Genomic DNA, 21,556 nt, shown 5'->3' with positions numbered 1-21,556 from the left:
TCTTTTGTTGGATCAGTGTAAGATAATGCAGAAGCCTCCCAGACCCAGTCTTTTAATATCCACCTCTTCAAAAAGCACAACACAGAGTGGAAATTTTGAGAGGGTAATAAAAATGTGTAATAGCCAATAACTTTTCTCTCAAAAAAGCAACTGCAAGTTTTCCTTCCATGTCTCTGAAAAGCTACTTCTAGGAAGATTCTATTACCACTGAAAATTCAAAAAGATTTCATCATTTTGATTATGACCAGGCTGCACAGAGAAGCACTATAAATCTTCTGTGGAGGGAGGGAAGGTGAAGCCCAAAGCTGATGCACCAGACTGACCAGCAGCCAAGATTCTGCTGCCTTGGACATGGGTCCTGCTACCAGTGGGGTGTTCTGTGGCTGTGGCAGAAGACAATCTCAATCCTTCTGTAAAGAAGAAAGGAACACACCTCCACTATTTCATAATCTTCTTCCCACTCTATGACAGATACTCCACCTACTCACTCTTCATCTGTACAGCTCTGTTCCCTGGGACACCTAGAAGCAGCTTCTATCAGTGAGCTGCTGTACAAACCAGTTATCTGTTTCAGAGGATGTTTAGACATGTCCTGCCCTCTCCCTGCTAGCAGGTCAGGTCCTGAGCATCTTTCTCTCTGTATTCTGACTGGCAGTCCCAAATTGCTCTTATCAGCCATTCTGAGCTCCTGCTCTGTGGCTGTAACATAAAGGAGAACATAAAGGGGTTGAGCAGGTTTGTACCTGGGCACTCCCTTTGGATTGCAGTCTTCAGTAACCAAGATTAAGTGAATTTGATAGTAGGAAAGACTATTCACAGAATATTCTCCTCTCATGAACCTTTTTCTTCTCTTATGAATTCCAGTACAATCTGGTTTATATTGCTACAGCACTGTTTCCACCTGCTGTGTTGCCCTATGCCACATCCTACAGGACATTAATTTATTTTTCTGCAGCTTGTTTGTTTAAAGCAGCACCTACATCTCCAAACTGCATTTCATGGAGACACACCAGCCAGTCTCAAACAGGCTCTTTCTGAGTACTGGGTGGCTGTGAAGCCCATTCAGTGTGTGGGAACATAAGCCCACAGGCTGTGTAGCCAAAAACTCACACACCTCTGCCCAGTGTCGTGGTCACCACTGCCCTGATGCTCCAGGCTGTGGAGTGCCACAAGAAGCTGGCACAGAGCTTCTCCCTGCTCCTGGCACAGACACTGGGCAGGCACAGAGCCAATGGGAATTGGGAATAGCCAGCTGCATCAGTGCCCATACTCTGAAGAAACACTGCTACTTACAGGGCCACCAGAATTCAGGGCCTTTTAAAACTTTATTAGATTGCATAGCAAGTAATAACATATAAATAAAAAAAAAAAAATCTGCATCTGATCTTTAATACAAGCAAACCAAAATCAGCGAAAACTTCCATAGGAGAAGAGGTTAATCCCTGTGGGAATTCTCAACAGATTCCAGTTTAGGAAATTACATTCTGCCTACTTTACAATGCCCTCTGGCTGTTTAAGCTCCTGCTTCTTATAGTCAAAGCTTAATTGCTGGTGCCCTACCATCACATATAAACCAAAAGAGGAAGCCTTTCAGTAGTTAGCATCCTGCTCCAATTCCCTACTCCTGTGGCAAGGAGAAGCTGCTTGCTGCCAGCCACCATGGCTTAGGGACATTCAGCAGACAGTTCGCATAGCTAAGGGCTCCCATATGCTTAGCCATAGCAAGGGCAAGCAGCTTTGTGTGTTGGATTCATGCCCTGGACAGCTTATGGCACACAGCTAGCCTGCCCACTGTTTGCTGAAAAAAAAAAAAGGCAAGTGGACAGCACTGAAAAGGGACAGACCTACAGTCAGCTGCAGGGTTACAACCAAATACCAATCTTGTGATTGCTTAATTTTCAGCCCTGACATTTAACAGTGCAGGTAAGTTATTATTTTTGCTAACCAGACTTTGCCCTCAGAGCAGGACTAAACTGAACACTGAAAATAAGACAAAATGATGACTGTTTTTGGAAATGCAAAACAAACTGAAGGCGAGTGCATTCTCTATCATAATTTCATACGTGCCACTTCATCCAGCTGCATTACACACAAATAACCACACTGAAAGTCTTTCCTGAGGTTTGCTTGTTTGTGTTTTCAATGCTGGTTCAATGCTCATTGCAAAATATTTTAGGAAGGATTAACACCAGAGAAAATACCTAGGTAGAAATATTGGCCTGAAGTTTTGAAAATGCCATTGTATTTCAGTAAAAAGCATGCAACTTTTGCTCAAGAGATGAGAACACAGCTGGTGCTTTTTCATATCTTTTGCTTTTAAATAGTTGTTGTTTGTCCATCTGCTGCAAGTTAAGTAGTAAAATTTCTTTTCTCATAACCCATATGAAGTTCTCTCAGTATCCAAAGTCCTCTGGTAAAGATCTACCCAAAACTAAGGGCTTGATTCTGTGCATACTGAAGTGCAGACTAAAGATCACAACTGCATTTAAGCCTGGACTGTGACATCTGAAGGTTGTTGGGGCTGTGTTTCATGGAAAGTGAGGCTGCAAAGTACACACACAAGTCCATGCTCAAAATGAAATGTGTGGCTATGTGTTTTATAATAGGAGACAGTAAAAAGAAATTCTTAAACAGGATTTCCTAAATCAAAAACCATGCCAGAGAGAGAAAAATGGAGAAATGTGGGAGGGGATAAAATATAGGAACATATTTACAGTTGTATCACTCAGCCATATAGATTAAATGGCATTTAGAGGGGTGTGACACTAGATGTCAAGCAGAAGAGAGCCTAGTATCTCTAGGGTGAAAGCAAGAGAGAAGAAAATACAGCAGAGAAAGGAGAAATCAACAGCCCCCCAGCAAAGCAGGCAAGATCCCAAGTCTCAAAGGTGTAAAATAGGCAATCAAAAGACTAAAAGCTCCTTCCTTCTGCTGCTGTTTATCTTTGGGTAAATGCTTCTGCTTTGGGGCAGTATCAGCACTGCACTGTTTCTCTCTGGGAGACAGCCAGCAGAATTATGGCCACTGGCCTGCTCCAGGTCCATTCCTGTGGCTGCCCTGCACGATGCTCTCTCCTGCACTCGTGCCATCCTATCTGTGCCTCTGGCACTGCTCAGCCCACAGGCAGGGCAGCACCCCTGGCTGCAGGGACACCTCTGCCTCCCCCCATCAGTGTGGCTCCTGCCCACCTGCCCCACACAGCACCACAGCTTGGTCTTTACTGCCCCAAAAAGCCTTGGGAAGCACTTCTGGGGGACTTACACAACCCCTCAGAAAATGTGCAGGGTGTGTTGCTGCAGTCACTCGGCCAGGCAATTCCTTGGTTAGGATGGTACCTCGGGATAAGAGCCCTGACACTGATAGCTGGCAGGAGACATTTAATTCTTGCCTAAACATGACACTTTCATCCCACTGCCTTCTCTCCCTGAAAAAAGAAAACACATTTCAGCTGTGTCCCCCTCAAACTAATATGGGCTAGTTTGTAATTATCTTATAATGAGGTCAGGCACTTGGCAAGTATGTTAGCTCCTCTGTTAAATGAATTAGCTTGACAACAGCTGATTTTTGTGACTCCCAAGTCACTCCAGTGGCATTCACTCTGCTTTTCACATCTTCTGTCACCATCCTCTCTTTGCAGGCAATTACAATTGTCATATTTCAAATTAGCACAACAACTCTTACCATGAAATTCGGTAAGAACTGGCTTGAAGCCATTCCTATATGTAAAGATACAGCATATCACACATTTTATCTACAGCTTCACTAAACCTCTACAGTTCTCCATTTGGAATCTAAAATTGTTTCACTGTCATTAAAGGAACTGAACCAAACATCACCTCATCTGCTGGAAGCATTACCAAATGTTAGTGGTTGATAGTGAATGTATTCTTAATTTATTAATTAGAAACAATTTTTTCCCACTTTGCTTATTTCTTTAATGTATGATTTGGAGCTTTTATATACTAAAAAATGTAAACCAGAAAATGATTCAGTTACCAGTATCTGCATTTGTCTCATATGTGAGTTAGCTGAGAACTTCCCACCCACTCCCCAAGAGGCACATCAACTTAAAAGTTAAAAGAACTAATTAAGTAAGAAAAAATGAAAGGAGAGGAAAAGCAGAAGTGAGAAAGCATGTATAAACTGCTCATGTAGTCTAGATCATACTGCAGCATGTTTTTCATGATCCTGGCACAAATGGCAACAACCTAATGCTCCCAAAATCACCAGCTGATGTTCTGTGAGAGTGCCAAGAAGAACATGAACCCTTACAATCCATATAATCTCATGAGATTTCTGGGATTATGGTATCAATAAAAAATGCTTTAGGGGTTACAGTGGTATTGCTGGGTTGACAGTTGGCCTTCGTGGTTTTAGAGGTCTCTTCCAACCTTTTTTGGAATTCCCTGATGCTATAGTAGACTCCAATATCTTTACAAGGGAAACAGTCTATTTTCTATATAAACAGGCCTGAAGACTTTATAAAAAGTATATTGTAGCATAAGAGATTTGTCAAGGCCTCAGAAAATCTGAGGCCTGTAACTAAACAAATGAAGGAATAAACAAAAGGAATAAACACACCTCCCCACACCAAATACACTTGGAAACTTTCTTAAAAGAACAGTAAGAGGGAAGGATCTCTTCATCTGACTTCCAGCCCTCAGCCAGAGGGCATCTTCTTGAACTCAGGGGAAATCATCTTAGCCCTACTGCATCTCAAAGGCACTGTTTGTGCAAGTGGTTGCTCTGGTTGTGCAAATTAGAGATGCAGTGTATATTACAATGGATATAAAGTATACTTCAATTTCTTAGGAAAAATATTTTCACCTTGGAATGTATAACATACTGGCATGCCTTTAATGGATAGACAGGTTGGAGAAGCATGAATGCACAGAGTCCGTCTGCACCTGATGAGTGCCCCCCAGAGAGGCCAGGAAGGGGTGGGGCCCCGGCAGGTGCGGGCTCACCGTTTGCCACATGCCGTGGTTGATGAGCGGCCCGGTGCTGGTGACGCGGCCCACGCTGCCGTACTTGAGCTGCAGCTCCAGCCGTCCCTTGCGCAAAGCCAGCACGATCCACGTGCTGTCTTGATGGCCTCCAGCAAAGAAAAGGATACCTTCAGGATCAAAGGTTCTAAAGTCGAACTCAGCCACAAGTCTGACCGCACAGGTGCCAAGAAATAAATTAGTTATGCAGAGTTCAAAAACCACAGAATATTTTCTATACAGATAGCATCAATTCTAGCAGCTCTAAAGCTCTGTTAAAATACACTAGCTTTTAATGCACTCCTGAAAGCCTTAAGATGTGAGTACAGCTTTTAAAACACCATCAAGAATAAAGAGTACAATAACATATTTCAGTAATTATCCTAACAGCTCTGTGGTCAAGGCTGCCTTTCTCAATTACTGGTTTAGGTAATGTTTAGCCTAACAGGACTTCATAATCCAAGCAAATAATGATGAATGTAGGGTCAATTATTATTGTAACAACTCCCTTGCATGCATCAAAGCCAGTTAGAGCATTTCACTGCCATTCTAAATTGTCCTCACCTCGTCAGTTGTTTCCTTTTGAAGCGCAGCCTGATAACAGGAGTGCCGCTGAACATCCTCCCCAGGTGCAAGGATTTAATACTCCTTCCAACAGCAAAAGGCACACATGGTATGATGTTCTATAATCAAAACACATTTCTGAGTGCTTATTATCCTCACAGAGCAGAAAGAGAATCAGAGAGTGCTGTGAAGTAAAGGTCTGTCTGCAGTTACAGCAATGAACACTGACATACCTCACATGTATTCATGTCCTGGGAAAGCTTCACTCCCCCTCTGCCATCACAATGACAGGTGTAACTCCCTGGTGAGTTGACACAGGTCTGTTCACAGAGCTGTTCTTTGCATTCATCTATGTCTACACAAGATCAGAGAAGAGGAGAGATAAAACAAACTGAGTTTGTTTAAACATTTAAACATGACAGAACTGAGGAAATGGCCTGAAGTTGTGTCAGGGGAAGTTTAGGTTGGATATTAGAAAAAGTTTTTTCACCTAGAGGAGGGTTGGGCACTGGAACAGGCTCCCCAGAGAAGTGGTCATAGCACCAAGCCTGACAGAGCTCAAGAAGCATTTGGACAATGGTCTTGGGCACATGGTGTGACTGTTGGTGATGGTGCTGTGCAGGGCTGGGAGTAAAGACTCTGTCCTTGTATCCTTGTGGGTCCCTGCCAACTCAGCTTATTCTGTGAAATCTATTTTCACAGACAGATTCCAGCTGCCCAAAGATACATAGCAAGTCAGTGGGAAGGCTGGAAGCAGAACTCAACTACTTGTCTGCTGGAGCAGAGCCCTGGGCTTTAACTCCTAGACAACACTTCCTCCCTTCAGGCCCCTTCTGCTATGCCTGTAGTGACTGGCTTTTGCTCCTTGCAGTCAGGGAGTGCATATAAAACCTGAGTTTCTCATTCACTCTTTTCTTTTTTTCTTCAGCTATTTTTTATCTTCTTCACAAACAAATGCAGGAAAGCAAACTGTGACAGCTGACAGGGATCTCTTCAGGCAGAGTTTAACACTTAACGCCCAACAGGACAGGTTGGAGTGTGATTTGAGCTAACTTAGACAAAAGGCAGGGAACAGTGCTGGTTTTGGAATACTTCCAAAACTTACTCTGTTGAGAAAACTTGTGGCAGTGTAGCCAGCAGAACTCTGCATGGTTCCAGTACATGTTAAATTCCTAGTTCAGAGTAATACCACAAGACAGGCTTTGAAAAAAGAGCTACTGCTTTGTAACTTTTCTTGTCCTATGAAGAGACAGCAACATGCACAGATGCTTCTCAGCTTTCACCAGATCTTGCACTTGTTGAAATTTCAAGAAATCTCAGTACTTTGGCTCGTACAGCTCGATTCCAGTCATCAAAGGTGACTGCAAACTCACTGAATTCAAAGGTGACCGCAAACTGCAAACTCACTCCTAACTACAGAAAGGGAACAGAACTCCAGTGTGTAAGCAAGATTAAAAAACAAATAAAAAAAGCTTTTACTGAAACTAAATTTCTGGGGTTCTACAGATTTAAGTTATATCATAAATGCTAACACATTTCTTGTGCTTACCCTGACAAGTTTTTCTCACATCATCGTACTTGTAGCCTGCATCGCAAAGACATTCATATGAGCTTATTAAATTTTTACAGTGAGCTTCTCCACAGATGTCTGCTGATGCTGTGCATTCATCTATGTCTGCAAAACAAACAATTAACACAACTTCAGAGGAGTATAATCACTTCACTCTTCACATAGAGTGAGCTTAGGGCAAGGAGATCCCTGTATTATTTTGAAAACTGAAAAAGACCAGTATCTTTAAGAATCTACTTTTAGGGTTAGCTAGCTATAAGAAGTGACTTCAGGCTTCAAAAATCAGTTGGTCTTTTTTACCTTAAGCCATTAACCACTGTTGGAAAAAGCAATGCAAAGTAAGCCAGGAGAAAAACTGTAAAACAAAACAACTACTACAAAACCAAAAAAGCACCACTGTCTCCAGCCTGGGGGACTGAAAGTGCAGGTTTATAAAAGCAACAGGCAGAAACTTAGGAGCAACAGCATGAATATTTTCCAAAACACTGAAAGAACACTCAGCCTATGGCACTCCAGACATTTCTGCTCTGTGTCCTCAGACAAGCAAACAATACATTTTCATATATTTACAAAGCTAAGATCTAAATCTGCTGGTCTGTAGTGGCAAGGGAGAATTGAAGCAGCTCAATTTGTCCCAGAGAACAAGCCATGCCAGAGAGACGTGGGGTTTTGCCATAAGGGCAGGCAATGAACTGGAACTGGAAGTCCATAAAAAAACCTGATTGTTTTCCTCACATGTTAACTAATACCCTGCAGAATCCCAGTGCTGACAAAACATTTGCAGTGTACTAAGAGTTTAATATTTACTTTTGCTTTCTAGTATGTGTTAAAACTACAATTACTCATGACTCTTGTTGATTTTCCCACATATGAACAAACTGGCTGAGTACCCAGTGTGGCTTAGCCTACAAATCAAGGCAAGAGGGAACTTTTGTGTGTATGCCCACAATGACAGGAACAAACATTTAAGAAGTCAAAATGCAATGATAAATCTGAGCTATCAATAACCACACCTGACAGTAATCTCAGCAGCTGGAAGGTCACACATTGAAGCTACAGAACGCTTATATAGCAGTGCTCACAGTGCTCTAGGAGACAGTACTGGGGTATGGAACAAATGTACACACACAGCAAAACAAACACATATGTGAGCCCCTTGCCAGCCACCTGTCCATGCTGGCTGGCACCAGAGGGCAATTCAAAAGTGAAGTTGGCTCTTCTAAGTTGGTTAGGAATGGATACCATGTAATCTATCACTTTTTAGAGTGTAAGTGAATAGAAACAAAATCTTGCTGTTTTTGTTTTTGCTGGTAGCATTAATAAATTGTTCAGATCATGTATGCAAATTGTTTAGAAATATGTCATCACATCCATCTCTAAGGGATATATGCATCTTTTTTCATAAGATGTGGCTGTAACTTTAACAGCCACCTGTTGCTGAGTTACTGAGTTTGTCTCAGCATGCAGTCTCTTAACACTTCTAAAATCTCAGTTGCTTAAGTTTTGGTTATGTAAATTCATTCAGCAGTTTCAATCAGAAACTTTAGGTCCTCATTTTCTGTTCTCAGCTGGTATGTAAAATAGCTGCCAAACTTCACCAGGGCCTTTCTACACCTATTAATATTGAGTTGCAGTGAATTTAACCATCTGTATCTATCTGAATTCATTAGCAGCTGCACACATGCAAATCTAAAACAATAAAATAAGAAACACACAAAACAAAAACAAATGGTTCACATACTACAACACTGTAAGACTGGAAAGAATCATAACAACACATCTGGCCAGCACTTCCTCCTCGCAATGTCAGGATATGAGGGCTGATCAACTAAACCAATTTAGCACAATCCAAGCCACAAATCCTCCATGAATCACGCCTCTGTTATGCTCTTGAGAGCATCATGGTCCAACTGCTGACAAGCCCAGGCATGTAGGCTGGCTGGAGCACCCAGCACAACCCCAGTGGAGTAAAGTTAAGAGGAGCTACCAGCAAGATTCTGCTGGGCTAGGGAGCAGACCAGGACTGCTCAGGGCAGCCCAGCTCCCCAGAATATAGACACAAGTCATGAAGCAACCCCCTGAAGCAAACTGAGAGTCCCAGCAAAGCTTACCTTCACATATTTTGCCATCTTTAAGAGCATAACCACTGTAGCACGAGCACCGGTAGCTACCTAGCTTGTTGAGGCAGAGCTGGTTACAGCCGCCGTTCTGCGTTCTGCATTCATCAATATCTACATCAAAAGAAAGTGCCACAGTCAGCTGTTCACATCTGTAAATAATCTACAGAGTCACAGAGCAACAGGCATTTGGAAGGAGAAATATCAAACAAGAAACAGTATTACAGATGCAGTAAGTGATAACAAAAAGCACAAAGATTTCTTTCAAACACTTCATGTGTATAAGCTCAAGTTTGTTTAACTTACAAAAAAAAAAGGGAGAGAGAGGATCTGTAACTGAATAGTATCTCCTTCACAGCTCTGAGAATACATAAAAGTATCTTTAGTCACTGTGGAGGCAAAGAAACTTGTTTGCAGAAGCAAACTACTTATGTATTTTATATCATAACTAAGTACTAAAATTATGCTATGGCCAGTAATTCAGGACAAAAGCTTTAAATAAAACAGGAACACTATATTGTTACTATTACAGAACTCATGAGAACAGAGGAAGTTCCAAGTTCAAACCTGGAACATTTGTGAGCTTAACTGTGCCCCACTGAAATTGGCAGCAAAGGCCTGTAAAGTCCAGCAGAGCCTGAGTTTCACCCTCAATCTACCCGACCTGCTCATTATGCCCTGCTTGTCTATGGCACTCCAGAGTTAGCTGATGGGTAGAACAGCATGTCATGGCATTTTATAATAAAATAAGGAAATATGCTTCAGACTGATAAGAGCCTGAGCTCTCAAAGCCAACTGGATGCGGACTGATCTGCTTTCTGAATTGATTAAATAAGATGCTTGAGTGATCCTATAAACTCATCACAATATTTACATGAGAAGGAAAGACTTGGATCTCCTGCTGTCTTGGTTGACACAATTCTGGAATGGCTGAATACAATTCTAGTCATTATTTACTACTGGCAAGCAAAAAAGCAGTGGCCCTGACAGGAAGCCTTGCAGGCAGAAGAAAAAGAACCAAAGTAACCAGAAAACAAGAGGAGGGAAGATAACTTGTAGAGAAAACTGTGGGCAGCTGGAACTTCTTGCACGAATAGTTTCTGTCTGAAATTCTCTTTTGAGGTGATGGAAATGCACCAATGGAATATGTGGAATTAAGTGGACATGGAATAAGGTCAGACTAGCAAGGAGGCTTCAACAGAATAATTTTATCAATCTGTGTGTCATCAGACTCAAACCTCAACTTGCCAACTGGAAGTCGCTGTTCCCACTGCAGGGATGCTAGATGGGAAGATGGGCCAGCTTCTCTGGCTCTGTGGTCTGTGATCTGTTACACCAGGGTTCGGAGCAGCAGCTGATGCAGCTCTGCTTGAAAAGCCACTACTACTCTATTTCTGCTGCTGCTTTCAGAGGGGTGGAGCAGAAAGTTGGGCCATAACTTCCGGGATTACACAGCCAATACCAAGCTGAGCTCCATTACAGTCATACAAAAAAGTTGATGTGAAAAACTACCTGTTTCCCAGAAGGGTAAAAACATGAACAATGTGTAACCCAGGTTCAGTTCTGTGACTTTTGAATTGTGCGGCACAGCATCAGTGACCATTTGAGAATACAGGAAAACCCAAAATATCTTTGTTACAAGAATAAAAGATAATGAAACCAAATTACCTTTTTCACATTTCTTTCCCTGCCAGCCACGCTTGCATTCACAATAGAAATCCCCCTTGAGATCTTCACATTTGATGGTCCCTTCTTTGTGACAAGGATTGGGAGAACACTGGTTTGGCAAATCTGATTTACACAAGGAATAAAAAAACCAAAACAAAACAATACATTGAAGTCACTGGCAACCAGGTGTTTCACTCTCATTAGAAGATGGAAAGCTTAAACAGTATTGGGGAATCACTGAAAAATACTTGCACCTGGCAAAACTATAAGCTGATTCTTAGTGCTCACGTGCCAAACAAGCTGTGCCAGGAATTTTACAGAGCACATGCAGTGGAATTCACTTAATTGCAAAAGGGAGTGAGCTACCACCCCCATATCTGAAGGACATATCTTCAAAGAAATAACTTAAAGTAGCTTATTTTTCTACTCTCACTAATTTTGAGAAAAATAAAAAAAGCAGTATCAACTAACATACTCAAGAAAGGATGGGTACTCTTTTCAATTACCTTTGGTAGTTAAACTGAGGATCTTACCAGGACTGATAGATTTCCAGCTATTTTAAATGAAAATTTTTATTACATAGAATGAAAATAAAAAAGGAATACTCATATAACAACAACCAAGGAATAGCAAACCATTAATCCAGTTTATAAAGAACACAATGTTCATAAGGGGATTTTTAAGCCAAGTTCCAGGACCTGGCAATGAGTTTCCTCATTGGAAAGAAGCAGGGGAGTAGTCACCACACTTTGGTAATGACTGAGAGAATAAATACCTAAGAGTCATGTAGCCACTCACCAACTGTAGTCAGCTGTCCAAATTCACCTACCCACTTACCTGCACGACACCCAGGGACAGTGCTTCACAGAGGTGGCTAAAGGAAGGATGAGAGAACACCCTTGTTTCCACAAAAAATGAGTTGGTGGCTATCATTGTAGTAATCTGTTAACACCAGTGCTCTAGATCAGTGGTCTTCAAAAACATGAATGTGTTAACTGTTTCCACAACTTTAACCAGAAGGAACAGTGCAGAAGCTCATTTTGCAGATTGAAAAGCTCAAGAGCCTTTCTTTTCACATATCTCCTCCCAGCATTTGAAAGTGCCAAATGTGTACACACTGAGTGAGCAGCAGCAGAAAGGACCTGCACTGGTTTCCATGCATTGGTTCTGCTGAGTCCAGTATGGACTCTTGATATTCTAAACATGACAGGGAGGCTTTCAGGAAAGGAACTGTTTGTAGATTAGCAGCCCCATCAGACTTCTCAAACTGAGAAAAGTCAAGACTTCTACTTTTGTCAGGATTACTATACTGCTACATGTCTCTCCTTAGCTTCCTCTGTGTGACCCTGAAAGTCACTGTCATGACCAGCTGCTTTGAAAGAACTTTAACACTGCTGTGAGTGCAGGCAGCAGCAGCTGCAGTTGATGTCTCATAAAGCACTGAACAGCACTTTTGTTTGCACTGACTGTCTTGGATTTAAATCTCAGGTGGTTGAGGTTGGCAGGCATCTCTGAGGTCACTTGTGCCATCTCCCTGCTCAGGCAGGGCCACCTGCAGCTCAGGACCATGGCCAGAAGGCTTTTGATTATCCCAGGGATGGTGACTCCACTGGGCAGCCTGTGCCAGTTCTGGTTCACTCTCACAATGAAAAAGCATTTCCTGATGTTCAGACAAAACCTTCCAGCTGTGCAGAGCTGGGGCAAAGGCACAGCCACAGAGCCCAGGCTACACAAAACAAAACACAGCTACATGGGCTGTCTTGACATCCACCTGCCAGAACCCCTCCCAGTAAATCCCTGCCCAGCTGACACACTGCTGGGGGGAGGAGCTGGGGAAGGACAGGCCAGGTTAAGGTGGCAATGAGCCACAACAGAGCAAGCCTGTCCTGGATGTTCCTTGTCTTAGATAGATCATAATGTTTACATTAAACAGAATGGTTTAGGTATAGTAAGCCAAGTTTTGGGGTTTTTTTTTAGCAGCACACCCCAAACCTCCTAAATATGGCAGTGTTATGTGATAAGCAAATCCAGTCAGCAGGGTTATACATAATTTATCTGGTATATCCACAAGTTTTTGATTCTTCCCCTCAAACTGGATTCTGACATGCCTTGCAGAGCCACATGGTAGTAACAATGCCCAGCAGGGTAATAACCCAGGGTATAATCCATGGATATCAACCACAGAGATTTCTATCACATCAGCACTGTGCTGATTGTTTGCTCCCTCTTATCACAAGAGTTTGAGAACATAAGTCACACTCTTATTACTCTTCTGGTGGTTTCACAGTTGTGTTATTCTGCTGGCTTCATAGAAGGTGCTCCTGATTGAAATCATTGCAAAAGAAAAAAAACAGAGCTCTTGTTTCCATTCCTTTACATGACAGATTTTAGCAAAGCTGTTAAAAGTAGTGATGAGCATGTCCTTTTCATGTGCTTTGAGCTGTCTGATACCACCTATGAAGCTCACAAGTGCAGATACAGAATAGAACTACCAATTCCATCTTTGAAATCTGTATGGAAACAAGACTTTTTTTATGCCTACTGACTGCCACTTTCAGTTCATTACTTTGTTCTGTGAACTTATTTTTTGATACCCAAAAAATTGTTCATATTGAAACTTCATAAAATGCTAGGCTGCAGATAATATTACACTCAGTAACTTAATAGTCAAAAGCAGGCACATATGATCTAACAAAAATATCATTGAGTTTTTTGAGGCCAATTCATTTCCCAAAAGTCCTGCAGAACTTTCCAAAGCACTGCAGAACCAAATCCTTAATCCCTAGATGACCTGCAGGATCTCTTTTAGAAAAAGATCCAGATATGCAGAGAAAGTATCAATATCCATGTATAAAGTAAGCATCTATCTGTAAAGCAATTATAAATACTCATTGCAGTCAGTGGAGACAGTACAATAAACAGAGTCTGTGGAGGGACCCAGGTCTCCTCAGAGCAGACACAGCTTGGCTGGGGGAATCCCTCTAGAACCAGAGGAGATTAACTCTCAGCTAACTCTGATGGGAATACTGCTCATGTAAGCACCCATGATGGAAATACCTATTTACTCTCTGTATCAACTCTTCTGAATCTAGAGGGGAATCCTAGTAGTAGCCTTATCTTACGAGTTTATGAAATTAGGAATCCTCACATATTCCATCTAGCCTACCTAATCACTGTCATACTTAAAATTTCTGCCTTATTTCCAGTATAAACTTGTGCAGTCAATCACCCTCCAGCCCTCAGGCTGTTCAGTAGCTTTGTACACCAGGTTAAAAGAACATTCCACTGCCTTGTTTTGAGAGGAGAAAGGCTGTTAAGAAACAAAGTTTAGAAGTGTCTTGCAGGCACAAACTCATAGAGCTACATAGTCTTTTGGCAGCATCTGTGAAAAATTAAGAGACACACTAGCACTGGCCAAGCACGAAGCCTGTCACTCTTCCAAGCGCGCTTCAGGCTCCTTCTCTGTTACTGCTCCTGTGAATTGATGATGGCTAGCCAAAACTCAGCCATTTAAAAACCTGTTAATATTTTAATGGGGGAAAATATTATCATTTTCTTTCCAAACTACTGCATCTGCAATGGGCAGAAATCCCTAAAAACAATTATTCAGCTTTTATTTTTTTAAGTTTTTTCATCACTACCCTTTAGACTCTCATTTCTGAGACCCTGATTAGATCTTTGGAACAAGTGTTCCCAGTGGATATCACCATTTTCAGCAGAAACTCCTGCCTCTTTGCTCTGCCACACGCACAAGTAAATGTAAACATTCAGCCTCATGTCCCACTTTGGACAAGCTGGCATACTGCAGCCAACACAGGTATCACACGTCTGAGAATTCTCAGGTCAAAGGACTCACCATCCATAAGTGATACTGCTGCAATATGTGAGGGAAATTCTTCACATACCACTCATTAATCTTGGAATTCAGTCTTTTAAAATGTTGTTTTAATGCAGTTTATTAATGTAAAAAGTTTACTAGAGGCAACTAGAAAGGTATTAGAAGAATTCATTAAATTTTCTTCTCTAGTGAAGGACAAAAAAACCCCTTCACCCTCTACAAAGTTATCAGTTTGGCTTCCAAACTGATTTGAGGTTTTAAAGGTAGCAATATTCAAAGCATAGTCACAGGATACATTAAACTGATCTCTTAAAGCAAAGAAGACTGGCACAAGCCTGGTTTGACTTTAAATTTTTCTTGAGGTTCCTTAATGGGGTAAGCCAAAGCTAGCATTCAAGGGAATAGAAAACAAGGGGCCAACCATTGTGTACCTTATGCCTTATGGCACTTCCTAGTTCTTGTCCCTCTTGCTTCTCATGTTATTCAAACTTTGGGAAACTGGTGGGAAAGAAACTTGCATCATCAAATATCAAAGCACTAAAACATGACAGCAAGGTGGCATTAGGTTATAAAATGGGAAAGATTTTGTTTAGTGGTATGGAATCTTAAGCCTGGAGAGTAGGAAGACCAGTATTAAAATACTACCAAAACCAGAGATGGCTGAGCTAGTCCCACACCTTCAGGTAGAATGAGAGAACATTTAGCTACAATATAAAAACCAGAAATGCTTACTATGAACACATGTAAGGAAATCTGGATTTCTCGTATACGGCGACCCATATTTCTGAATACAAGCTGAAAAACAGAAAATGAAATTGTTATTGTTGCAGTGGTGAAGGACAGCTGTTCAAAGCATGTAAAATGATACCTGGCCTGCGAGGATTTGGAAGGTGGATGCAAAATCTATCCAATATTATCATCTCCCAGATGCCTTGAAATTCTGAAGTTCATTGAAATCTTTTAGCTTTGATGTACAACAGTTAAAAGCCATTTGAAGAAGATGATCACTTAACCAGATGCTACTATGATTCTAAAACTATGATAGTAGCTACTCCAATTTGACCATCTAAACTTCTTAAAAAATCTAAAAAGTACATGTTTTTTTCTCCCACTGTGGCATTTGTAATCTTAAATACATAATTTTTAACACAAATAGAAAACAGTATGATGCCATGACTATGATACAGTCACTAGAATAAGCCAGTAGTTGAATCTGGCACCTGTTTCTTTTTTGAAAATAAATCTCCTTTTCCTTTTCTCTTTAAAAAAGAATCTCATTTATAAAAGGAGATAAGTTAAAAACTAACTTCATTAAAAAGGGAAAAAGGTAGAAAACTACAAATTATTTCATAACAAGCCACTGATATATATGCAACATCAAGACTTCAACATGCAGAAAACACAGAAAGCATCTCTGTCTGCAAATGTACACATAAGTAAAAACACACACCCCAAAGTACAATAAGGAACATAAAGTCTATCTTAAAAGTTAGCAATGCAATCAGATTGCAATCAGATTTCCATCCCTTAACAGAGACTTCAGCTGTGACAAGCTCCAGTGTTAGGCACATACCAGCACTCCCACAAAGTGGAAATAAAAGCTGCAACTCACCCAAGTATTTCGGGTAAAAATATTCCTGTAGAAGGGAGAAAAAAGAGCACAGATTTATTGAATTGTATTTGCTTCTATTTTCATGCTATTTAAGAGCTGCTTTAGTGGTCTTGTATGGCAGTTATTTAACAATTCCAAACACCTAATTTCCTTTTATTCAGAACCAGAAGCAGCAGAGTATTAAACATGCATTTTGTCATTTGAAAAGCAAAGCAACATTAGTTTGTCTCAAGGTATTTTTTGATGGCAGCTGATCTGGTCAGTGACTGAGCATGAAGACACCCTCCAAGCTGCTGCTGATGGCATGAGGTAGGGGAAAGAATTGGAATCTGGGGCAAACCTAGAGGGAAGAGTACAGGATCCTTCAGTCACCCTGTGCCTCCTCAAAGGCATTCTGCTGATGCAGGGCATGAACACCACAGGAAAGCACATTTGCTCTTGCAAGGAGCACCCTACAACTCAAACAGTACCCATTGCTGTACCACACATCACATCCTGGATGCTCAAAGAAGGGAGCAATGATGTTTTGCAAGAGAGGGGAAAATTGACATCCATTTCTCTAAAACCAGGCTGCAAAGGGCATTGCCATTCCTCTCATGCCACATGGTCATGCATTACTGTTCCCTACTCTGCATCCACAAAGTGCAGCCATACAGTGAGAGCAGCATCACTGTGCTGATGTGATGTGAATCCAATCTTGCATGCTGGAATAGTCAGCCTGGTGAGGCCTGGCAAGCCACATGACTGCCTGCACCAACACAGGGAAACAGCAGAAAAATGCAGTTGTGCTGCTTGGAAGAATGGGAGATTGGCTGAAGCTGACAATTGTATCACATTCCTAAAAAAATACAAAACTTCATGGTCAGGAAAAAAGCATTTTTTTCCACCTTCATGCTGGTTTTCATAATACATGTCACTAATTCAAGTGCAGTTAAAAATGGTAATTGGGGTATTGAATGAGGAAAAACTTATGCATTGTATCAGTACTTAATTATTTTTTAATAAACCACTTCTCAGCTAATTATGAAAGCATATGCACAGTATCATTTCCTTTTATGCAAGAGGAGCAATTTCCATATAACATTATATTCAGTGAGATTGGGACAGTAAATACCCTGCATTCTACAAAATTAAATTGGTCTATACAATGTGCAAGAGAAGAAACTATTTTATCTTCTCCTCTTATTACAGATGTTTGGATTGGATCTACACAGGCATGTATAAACAACAGGGACAGGCACACACCATGGTTCAGTTTGATCTGGGCTGTCCAGTGCAATCAATTGCACTGCTGTCATTTACCAGAAGAATCAATTGCTTCTGGCAAATATGCTCCAGTTACTGAAATGCACCATGTAAATATTCAGCCTAAATTATGAGAGCATCAGCAAAGAAGTAGAAGCAGCAGCTTACACTAATGTTAATTTTCAATTCTGATATGAGAGTGATATTCTTGGCCTCTTTTGGGGCTGAGCTTTGAAATGTTTCTTCAGCTTGAGATGTGTCATCAGAGTGATGAGCTCAGAACCCACTATGGTCCTTGCTCACTCCTTTTTTTTAAGGTTTAGTTTGGAAAAGACAAGTCATAAAAATGCAGTCAAAACAAAAATAAATCTAAGCAGTCTAAATATTCAGATGGGTGCTCATATGTGCTACAACCACAAATTGCACTTCAACTAGCACTTGAGGAGAAAAAGATAGGGGCATGTAATAAAATATTCCAAACATTTCTTTCATTATTTCCCCTTTGTTCCAGGTACTTCACAAGAATGTGCAGATAGATTTAACCACCAACAGGATAATCCAGACTCTGACAAGAACAACTATTCTGGCACTGACAGGACAATAAATAGGAGCATTCATATTCATGGCTATCAGCCTAATTGCTCCATGTCAGTGGTGGCAAAGGTATTTTCTCCTTGACCTCTGATGAATGAGTTGAGTGCTAGAAAAGTGGTACAGAATTTACTTTTGTAAACATAACTTCCAAACTCAAACTGACTGTGTATTCAATGCCAGTTGAACAGCAGATAAGTGAAACTCCAAGGCATTGTACCACCACAAGCTTCATTCCACAGAGTATGTAGCCAAGTGATTTAAACAGGAGGCTATTACTAGAAATTTAGCTCTTCTTTCCCTGTCTTTCTCATTTGCTTATGTTATACCAAGGCACTTGCTGATCAGTAGCACTTCTCCAGGTTTACAAAACCTGCTGATATTACTATTCTAAAACAAAGACACGTGCTCACAGGCTTTAACATGACTCATTTTTGTATGATTAGCTTTTCATTTCTTTCCATAATCAATATTTCTTACAGTGGGCTTCTGTAAATACAATGACAATGCATTTACATTCAGAGAAAAGATTGATCAAGAATGAAGGATGAATGATCTTACACCTTGAGAAAAGGAACCTGCTTAAACTGCAGTCCCTTTTCAAAAAACACTAATGAGAAGTTTTCTCAGTTAAAAATTCAAGAGTACCTAACTTGATACAGATACACATTATTTCTCATGTGACACTCAACTCTTTAATGTCTTTTCAGTTTTCTGTGATGTACTAAGGCTTAATGACCCCCAGATGCCAAAGACAATGAAAATCCTACACAGGGTTAGGTCCCTGTTAAAAGTGTGCAACTCATCTTCTTTCCACTAGAAGTGTTCCGTTGTATTTTCAGGATCCTAAAAAAATGCCAAGAGAAATGCTTTGAGGCTTGCTAAGAAGGAGTTGGCAAAGATTTTCTGTTACTATTTTGCTGATTTCTCAACAAGTCACTTTCAATTTCAGGCTCAATAAACTTCTCACCATCCAAAAAGTCACACACCGTTCACAGGATCAAAACAAAGGAAGTTATTTAACTGTTACCACTAGGGTGGCAAAAATCACCACAGAATTATGTAAGTGTTAAATTTTCAGCTTGGATTCTGACAAAAAAGGTCAACATTTAAGTGTGGTCAGCCCTATCCCTTTAGATCTGCTTCCTAATTACCGCTGAAAATAAAAGCAGGAGCAATTGGCTTTTTAAATAAAAAGCTATAAACACATACATGTTGGACATAAACATCCACTGGACAGGCTGCTGCACAGACACTGACCTCACCAAGCTCTCTAATCCTTCTGTCCAGTAGGAATGTCCCAGTGCTGGCAAAAGGAAGACAAAGGCTGCAGAAGCTTTGACCTCCACAAGAGACCAAACATCACAAATGCAGCCTCAAAATTCTAACCTCTGTGAGTGTTGCCAAGAAAAATTAAATATATTTCCACTTCTCTTCTTTATGACCTAGCAAACTTTCTGTCTGGCTGGCTTCTACCTATCAACCAGTCATGGCTGGGATGGGAGAAGCTACAGGACACTGGCAGCCTGTGGTGCCTGGTAACACGAATGGTCCTTTTGTAAATCACATCTTTTATCTGCTGCCACTACAGGTCAAACTTGTAGTATGAGCTGTAAGTCACCCATGAGTTACACATCGTGTACCACCCAAAGCACAGCTCAGCAGAGATCTCAGGTAAAGAGGAAGGAACAGGAGAGACTGGGAAGTGCCTGAGACGTGCACATCTCTACCCTTTCAGTGAGGTGGAAAGCAGGGCACCAGGCCAGGCTCTCCAGGCAGGTCCTGGCTTGCTTATTTCAGCTCAGTTCCAGAGATCCTGCTCTTGCTGCCCAAGAGACAGATCTGTGCTTTAATAGAAAGATTTAAGCTCTACAATCCCCACCCATTTCACACGAATATATGTACACACTGGAAGCAAGTCTTCTGATGCATTAAATGCAATTATTTGCTTCCACAACAGTGTTTCAAGATCTGAGAGTGCATGCTTTTATTTCAAGGCAGAGTGACACCAAGCCTGGCCATAAGAATTCTGTTCATGGGGCTAAGGTGCTCCTCTCCTACCTGCAACTGGAGCTTACTATTACCCTGATAAAACAGCTACTACAACACTTAGTCTGGATACCTAAGAGAGCATAATTTTAAAAGTGTCCTCAGAAAAACTAACCCAAGCAAACGACCCCCCCAAAAGTCCAGGTTGTTAATTTTTATTTTTGGCTTTTTTCCTTCCAAATGATAAGAACAGTTTGACTGGGGCCACCCCCAAAATGCCTGCCATTGAAACAACTGAGGAGAACAGCAACATGAAGGTAAGAATTCACAGCTGTGGAGTGGAAAGGGCAGAAACACCTATGTCAGCCCCCCTGCCAAAGCAAACCTACACTGGGATGGGGTCACCATCTATTTTCAACTCTATGGCCGAAGTCCACAGTGGTAAAATCCAGAAGTCACTGTAATTATACAGGGTATGCATTAGTCCTTTTTAGAAAAGATGGAAAAACACCAAATCAGAACAGGCATTAACATGAGTCACCGTACAAAAATAGCCCTTCAGAAAACATAACAATGACCCTGTCAACACCAGGAAAATGTTCTCACTGGTGCTTTACTTTAAAGTAATTGGTAACACTGGAGACCTCAGAAAAAAGGGCCTGCTTACTGCTTCTGTTTATTTTGCCTGAGTAGCAGGTCAGTTAAGACTGTAAGGCACAGAATCTTATGAAAATCATGTTTGAGCTCTAGAGGCCACAAATAAAAGATGTAGTTCATAGGAAGGCTGCTCATGTTTCTGGACATCTGGCCCTTGGTGGCCCTGCTTGGACAAGGAGGGGCCTGGAAGGAGGATGGACCAAAAGGCCTCCAAAAGGCCTGCCAACCTCAACCAGTCTGTGATTCTGTGATTGCAGCACTACTAACACTGGAGCATTTCACCGACTTGTGTTAGCAACAGTGATTTCTAAAAAGCACTTTCTCAGTTACCTAGTTACCTCTAAGACAGTAGCAACAACTCCCACATTATGCCCTTTCCTCATTTCCATATAATGACTCTCCCTTTCCCTTTTCCTCTTTCCTTCAGGACTGAATGTTTGTCTTAGGCATGGCCAGACCTCATTCACAAATGTTCTTCATGTTTCCACACTATGGGCTTGCATTATCCTTGAAGAAATCTCTGCTTCCAACCATAACTGGCTGTAACTCAGGGTTTGCTAGTTTTCAACTGTTACAACCTGAGAGTGCAAATCTCAGCAATGCTTGAGAACTCTCCTCCTTTTTTTAAAACTCAGCCCCAGACTTTAGGTGCACAGCAAATCTCACACTACACAATATGGGCCTTCCTCCTGTATCAGGGCATGAAGCAGTTCTGCAATT

At 41.2% G+C, this 21,556-nt stretch overlaps 1 protein-coding gene across 1 annotated transcript in view; it reads right to left on the bottom strand.

Annotated features, from left to right (window-relative positions):
- Positions 1-21,556, bottom strand: part of GAS6 (growth arrest specific 6) — a 39,488-nt gene that overhangs the window by 8,742 nt on the left and 9,190 nt on the right. Inside the window, exons 3-10 of the mRNA XM_059466782.1 lie at positions 16,355-16,379; positions 15,475-15,537; positions 10,905-11,027; positions 9,231-9,350; positions 7,099-7,224; positions 5,783-5,904; positions 5,550-5,668; positions 4,968-5,157 (exon numbers count right to left, since the gene is read on the bottom strand). Coding sequence (XP_059322765.1) covers positions 4,968-5,157; positions 5,550-5,668; positions 5,783-5,904; positions 7,099-7,224; positions 9,231-9,350; positions 10,905-11,027; positions 15,475-15,537; positions 16,355-16,379 — 888 coding nt within the window. The remainder of the gene's footprint in view (positions 1-4,967; positions 5,158-5,549; positions 5,669-5,782; positions 5,905-7,098; positions 7,225-9,230; positions 9,351-10,904; positions 11,028-15,474; positions 15,538-16,354; positions 16,380-21,556) is intronic.

Source organism: Ammospiza nelsoni, chromosome 2 (assembly GCF_027579445.1).
Source record: "Ammospiza nelsoni isolate bAmmNel1 chromosome 2, bAmmNel1.pri, whole genome shotgun sequence".
Lineage (NCBI taxonomy): Eukaryota > Metazoa > Chordata > Aves > Passeriformes > Passerellidae > Ammospiza > Ammospiza nelsoni.
The sequence above is the reverse complement of the archived record's forward strand: the minus strand, read 5'-3'. Positions and strand labels throughout refer to the sequence as shown.